The 6,981-nt window shown below is 44.8% G+C and overlaps 1 protein-coding gene across 1 annotated transcript; it reads left to right on the top strand.

Moving 5' to 3' along the window:
• Positions 1 to 568: 568 nt before the first annotated feature.
• Positions 569 to 1,936, top strand: LOC144118944 (uncharacterized). The gene is made up of 2 exons (XM_077651706.1): positions 569 to 640; positions 971 to 1,936. Exons 1-2 carry the CDS (start codon positions 634 to 636, stop codon positions 1,450 to 1,452), a joined length of 489 nt encoding a protein of 162 aa, XP_077507832.1. The 5' UTR covers positions 569 to 633; the 3' UTR covers positions 1,453 to 1,936.
• Positions 1,937 to 6,981: the final 5,045 nt, after the last annotated feature.

The following is a 6,981-nucleotide window of genomic DNA, read 5'->3' as shown; positions in this document are numbered from 1 at the left end:
ACGCTCTTGAGAGGGAGGTATCATCGGAGCTCTTACCTTCCTTTTATTATTGTCTGATTGGAGCTGACGCTGCTGTCCGGGTAGCCGCTCAATCAGAACACTTCTTGTTCTTCGTCTTCTTCTAACACTCTCCGCCTACAGGAATTTCGGGATGGCCGAACAGCTGGAAACGGATTCAGGAAATGCTTGCATTGTGCAGTCTTGGAAAATTGGTTCTGAACAAAGAAAATGGCGAAGTAATTGTTTCACATCACTGTGGATAGCCGAACAGCGCCTTAAGCAAAGGGATCAAGGTTGCAGTGAAAGAGGAAAAAGAGAAAGAGGTGCCGCATGGGCGGGCACCGGTATATATTTCGTCCACCAGTGGTTCTTTAACCCTTTTTCGGTCATAGGGACATATACGTCCCACCCGCAACCACGAGCGAAAACTGCCTCGGGAGCTCACAGGGAAATATGTAGCCCCACAGAAACTGGTAGCGCCCTCCCTTAGAAGATAGAGCAGCTATAAGCTTAAGTTTTTATTTGAATCGGTAGGTGGCACTAGCGCGCGTATTGTTTTGTTACTGCCTTGTGTTTTTCGGTGCCGTCGCTCCTGAAGTGCGTGAGTTTGGTTGCTCCTTTACCACGAATGTGATGTCCGGTAAGTGCAAAAACTACATCTTGCACTCCTGTAATGCACTTAGATCAATTGTAGACAGGTTTGACGTGAGAGTGAGTAATGTAATTTAGCTACCTGCATATATTCCGAATGTAGTGGTTGGAGGTTAGGCCTAGGAAGCCCCTTTGAGATTTGATTTTCTTACCCAGACATGTTCAGAGACCATTCACACTTTGCTTTTGCTATTCGCATTCATATTTTGTGTTCCTATATACCACCAAAACACTGAAATAAATCGACAGAGTGGGTTGCACAAGTATTGTCCTCATGTAACCACGGGTTTGCATAAAGTGTTGCCGGTCATTTTTGCAGGAAAGAGGATTCTGACTCCTGAAGAGGCGCTAGATCTTTACTTCAACCTTCCAGACCTTGAAAGCGCAAGTGAAGATGACTGTGAAGAAGAATCTTGTGAAGAGCTGCCTTGTGTACTTCAAAGTGAAAATGACAGCGAAAGTGATGGAGTTGAGCTTGGTGTTCCTACTGTAAAACGTAAGAAAAAAGCGCGAACAGTGTATACTGGCAAGGAGAAGAAAAGACGTTGGAACTCAACTGTAGGCTCGTCAGCTGCTGCAGATGATTTTGACCCGGAAGATGAGTGGGAGACGACACCAGCAGATGTTGTGACGCCGAGGGACACTGAGCCGACGTTTTCTGCGAAGCTCTCATCAGAGAGCACGGCATTGAATGCCTTCGAACTTTTCTTCAGCAATGAAGTGGTTAACCACATAGTTGATCACACAAATCTTTACGCCACCCAGGAAGCAACACGGGGCTGGCTACCGCTCACTGCCTAGGAACTAAAGTCCTATTTTGGCATGCTTGTACTAATGAGTGCTAATCCTATGCACCAAGTGCATCTATAATGGAGTTCCTACAGCCTATTCTTCGTGAAAGAAATCGCTGCAGTCATGACACATAAAAGATTTCAACAAATCACAAACAATTTACACTTGAATGACAATACGCAGATGCCAAAGAAAGGGTCAAAAGAGTATGACCGCTGTTTCAAAGTTCGCCCGCTCATCAAGATGATGAACGAAAAATTTGGTAATGAGTACACGCCTTCATCTCGTCTTGCAGTCGACGAAAGTATGATTCTATTCAAGGGAAGGTCATCTATGAAACAGTATATGCCTATGAAACCCAAAATAAAACGAGGTTACAAGGTGTGGCGCATTGCGGACTCGTCCACTCGTTACCTTTGCAAGTTCAAAATCTACCAAGGCAAGAACCAGGAGCGACCAAACAACAGAACACTTGGAGAACACGTCTTGTCATTGTCAGAAGGAATCGTAACCCCAGGAAATCAATTGTTTTTCGACAACTTCTTCAGTTCGACGACCTTGCTGCAGCAGCTCCGTGACAAAGGCATTTTAGCTTGCGGTACATATCGCACAAACCGAAAAGACTTACCAGCGGAAGTGAAAGTGAACAATAAGCTCGACCGTGGTGAATACCTCTGGAGGAGAAAAAAGAATGTGACCGCCTACCAGTGGCGGGACACTAAGCACGTTCACATAATGTCGAACTATCATGACTCCTGTGAAGACGTCCAAGTCGACAGGACTACATCAAAAGGGCATAAGAAACCCGTGAAGTGCTTCGCAGCAGTGCGCGACTACAACCTCTGGATGGGAGGGGTGGATCGCTTCGATCAAAAAAGAAATGCATATCCACTAGACAGGCGCTCAAAGAGGTCGTGGAGTCGCATTTTTTATTTCATCCTTGATGCGGCGATCGTCAATGCTTACATCCAGCATGGCTACAGAAAGAGTATCACATACCTGTTCTTTCGGGTTATGCTGGGAAGACAACTCATCAGTGGGAGGAGCTTTCGCAAGGGTCGGCGCAGTCTAGTGTATCACAAGAGAGGAAGCAAGAACTGCTCGATTATGACAGGTGTGCCAGAAGATGTTCGGTTCAATGGGCACGGGCGCTACCCGTGCACCACCACTACACGCAAAAGGTGTCGTGGTGCTCGACGACGTCGCAGGAAAAACGCACAAAGCTTGTATGTGTAGCCTGCCAAGTGCCTCTTTGCATCACTTGCTTTGCACCATTTCATAAGCCGGGATAAAGCACATAGACACAAATGACGAATGCCAAGGTGTGCAGAGGGACAGCGTGTATCCCACCTTTGCTCATGGCGTCAAGTTATCAGTGGGACAGGTGTTGTCCCGCCCATATTTTCGATAATATTCTTTTACAAGCAATAATAAATTTTTTTTCTGGCTCCTATATATGGTACAATTTATTTCGGAAAATATAGCCCACAAACTATCAGTAGATTTCTCGCGCCTCATAAAGGGTTAACGAGCACTGACATCGTTCAGCACGAGCGCCTTTGCGTTTCGCCTCCATCGAAGCGCGACCGCAGCGGCCGCGTTCGAACCCGCGAACTCCAGCTCAATAACCGAGCACAAAACTACTGAGCCACCGCGGTCGGTTGCAGTTAAGAATTTTTCTTCACAGCCCAGTTAGATCTCCAGAACTATTATAGACTGCGCTAACTAGACCTAAAAAATGTAAAGCAGAAAAAGCTAGTTGTGTTTTAGCCTTCGTGATGAACGGCGCTCTTTCCAACCGAAAAGCGACTGAAGCGTTATTTTAAATTTCATTTCCGGTTTCTAAAAATTGCACTTCTTAACAAAAATCGCCTGCTGTACGCATGACTAAATAATAAATTTAGTATGAATTGACCGCAGTGGCCCAAACGGTGCCTATGGTGGTCACGTGGCTGCTGTTTTTCGCTTTAAGTCTGCTTATGTTACAAGCGTTGTATAACTGCTTTGTCGAACGCTCTCAGATCTCGTGAGACTAGTGTGCTCGAACTTGAACAAAATTTCTTTATGGAGAAAAAATCAGCCAAAGCAGGCGCCAGATAACCTGCAAATCATCTTAATGAGCACACAACTAAGTACATAGTTACATATTTTGACATGTAGGGCCGGTGCTGATTTAGTACCTAGAGAGAAATCAATGCCAAACTAGTTTAAAAAAGAAAAAGTAATTGTCTGGAGGCTTCCAGCGCGATGACATTAATTGGTTTTTTGCGTACGCAAAAGCGAAATTGAGCGCATCAAGTGCGCAGGTAGCAAGCGCTTCCCTAGTGCGTCTAATACGAACTGACGGCGCTCCTTTACTGCGACAAAATGAAAATCTTTGTGAAGCAGACAGACAGAAACTTTTATTCGTTTTGCTCTACTACTGCGCTACATATTTCGATAAATGGTGGGCGTAAGAGTCGCAGAACTGCTGACACGGAACAATCTAGAAGATATGAACGTAAGGAACTAGCAGTTGTTACTCGCAATAACGAGAAAAAACACTTTAATGGAATGAGAGCTATAAGTGTTCAGTTATATTCCGTCGACTAAATATTCGGCTTTAGCTGAACTGATTTCTTCTGCCATCAGGGGGCCCGGCATGTCAGGCCATTGAATCCGTTACTCTTCTGGCGTGGACTTGCATTTTGCTCATTGCATGGATGTGCTATTTTAATGTTTAGGAGTCTTTTGCACGTTTACCTTGCATAAATAATCCAGGCACCCGTTCGCTTTAACTTTGCCTTATAAGGGAATGATCTGAAATTGCTAGAAATAACGTTGACATTAGAGCACTTAATGACTAGCAGGTATCAGTTTTGAAATAATACATGTTACAAGCCCCTATTAACAGACATAGACAAGAGAGGAACAACTAGCCCAACTAAGAGCCTTAGCAGTTATGATTATCAGTTTTGAGTTTACTGAATTTTTAGCCCACGATTGTAAAACTTGACCGTTATTGGAAACAGTACCAAAGTGTCTAGAAAATTCATTAGTATTACAAAACGTGCTGGAGGTGAATTTTTAATATTTCACCTGTTTTAAACGATGCTTACCATACAGTAGGTGATTACTGTACTCTTTAGCGGGCACTACATAACCAGGCATGTGATATTGTTATATTCCCCGCAGAGGCTTATTTGTAAAATGCCGACTATATCCTGCAGGAGCATCAATAGTTTTCTGGGCCACTACACTTTATTCAGCTTCGACTATGGGTATGTGCTGAAATGAGCATAGATCAGGGCACAGACTCCAACAAGGTACCCAGGCTCCAAGAAACGCTGCCTACTGTGGCTATGAAAAGAAATGGGAACAATGTGTCGCCTACGCCCTCCGCTGTTCGCTTTTCTTTTCATCGGGCTTGTATAGGGGTGGCGGAATATGGACGGTGGAGTCATAAAGGCTATTGCGTACTTTTGTTACATCCCAAGTACAGCACGCATTTAGAGAAAAACAAAGTGCGGAGCATCGAGGCACCGTGTCCTTCGAATTTCCTTTCTTGTCCCCTGCACTAAATGCGTCAAAGGTTAGCAGTCTATTGTCTCTGCTTTTCAGCTGGACATTCTAGCGTTAAAGAACCTATGAACCTTCCGAGGCTCTCAAATGCCCAGAATGATACATCAATCCGCTACCTAGATTTTTGGGTCTGAGGGTCTCCGAAATGCTGCAGTTGACACCTCAAGAGCAACCACTTTGGACTTTAACGTAGTCACGCCGTCTGTAGTGTGTTAACGCAACCGAATCAATAACGCATAGTTTTGACCGCATGATGGTAAATAGATTTATTAACGCTAAAAACGATGAAATTTGATTAAGTTAATGTAAGTCATGGAAGTTGACGACAGAACTTCCGCTGAAAATGATGTACGCGTGGGAATTCGACATAGTCGCGCGTTCAGTCGTAGTTGCCCAGTCGCAGCTCGAGTGCGGCATCGATGAGGCGCGAGAACAGAGCCGAGATCCGCTGGTCGTTGCGCATCAGCAGCGCCACCAGGCACGTGACGGCGGCGCTGGACAGGAACACCAGGCAGCACAGCAGGCAGAAGCCAGCTGCGGCAGCCCGCTGCCGCGCATGGGCGTAGTGCCATTCGTCGTCGTGCAGCCCGGCATGCCCTGCGTGTTAGCGGGCGCCGAAGTCGTTAGAGTAGAAGTTTAGGGCCGCACTTTGCATATGTCCCTAAAGGGTGGCTGCGTTGTTGGGTTGATTTTATTTAGAACTCTGTAAGCACAAGATTCACCTTACTTTTAATGTCGCTCACTAGCATTCGAAGTCTCCTTTCAATTCATCTTTCTGGCCGAAGAAAGCTGCGTCCCAGATTGCGGCCAGTTGCGTGTTTTTCGGTAGGGTTTCCTGACTATTTGGCATCTTGTTATGGTGAGTTCTAACTGCTTGTGACCATTACATTTCTCAGTTCAAAATAGAAAGTGTAAAGGTAATTAAAACTCATAGAAAACATGTAATATAAAGGAGAAAAAATTGTCTCCCTCTTTCTGAAGTTTCATAGACGACGTAGAGCCATAGCAGTAGACGTGTTCTTGACTACTTGCTCAACAATTGTTGACTAGGTTGAGCTAGTCCAACTTTTAGACGCAGCCCTTGAGGTGGAATAGATTTTTAAACAGGGAGTAATGACTTATATGCATCCACTCAAGCGCAATTAAACGGCTGCAGAGCAAAGCTGTACAGCTCCCACAGACACCTTGTAGTTGGCGATGCTGTGCAGTTATGAGGTTCGATACTCGCTCCAGGCAAAATTTTCATCAACTCAGAAGTTTCTGAGGAAGCTGTACAGCTTTCGTTTGTAGCCGTTTGGTTAAGTCTGGGTGGATCCTGAAATGTAATCACTCGACTAAATTGTATGTTTCGATCACTGCTCAAAAGTGCAAACTCAACTAAAGCAGCATAATGTGTTCCTTCAGTTAGAATGAGAGCTACCTCTAAGCTTATTATCATCGCCCCTAGATGTGCCGTCCACGCAGCATCACTATTAATTTCCGTGTTATCTGCGCATTCGAACAAGAAATTTTATGGGTCATATGCGCATCTCTCGAGGCAACTATGATATACATGACCAGCGGATGTCAAGGGCTTAGCACTAACGCTTAAGGTGCCGAGGGTTGTGAGAAAGCGAAATTAAGGATCGAAAGACAGCAGGTTATTGAATTTATTGCACAACATAAAGTTTTGTTGAATTTACGTGCACACATTGGCAGAGGAGTTAAATCATACGAGGGTTATAGATGCCCAAGACGATTTCCGATTTCCAACTTCCCAAAAATACACTGAATTTTCAACACTTGGCCAAGAAGCTACAAGGCTTCGAAACTTTTTGCGGTAAAACGGTCCAGTCATGCTACATGCAACCAACCGTTTGGATAAAGCTGACTTCACCGAGCAATGTTTTCTCCTTTCATAGCAATAGGCGAATTAAAACGTTACAGGAAACAGGTGCGCTCGATTTACTCGGATTCGGTCTTTTTATGTTGAACAGT

The sequence above is a fragment of the Amblyomma americanum genome, chromosome 2, assembly GCF_052857255.1.
Source record: "Amblyomma americanum isolate KBUSLIRL-KWMA chromosome 2, ASM5285725v1, whole genome shotgun sequence".
NCBI lineage: Eukaryota > Metazoa > Arthropoda > Arachnida > Ixodida > Ixodidae > Amblyomma > Amblyomma americanum.
This window is presented reverse-complemented; position numbering and strand designations above follow the sequence as displayed.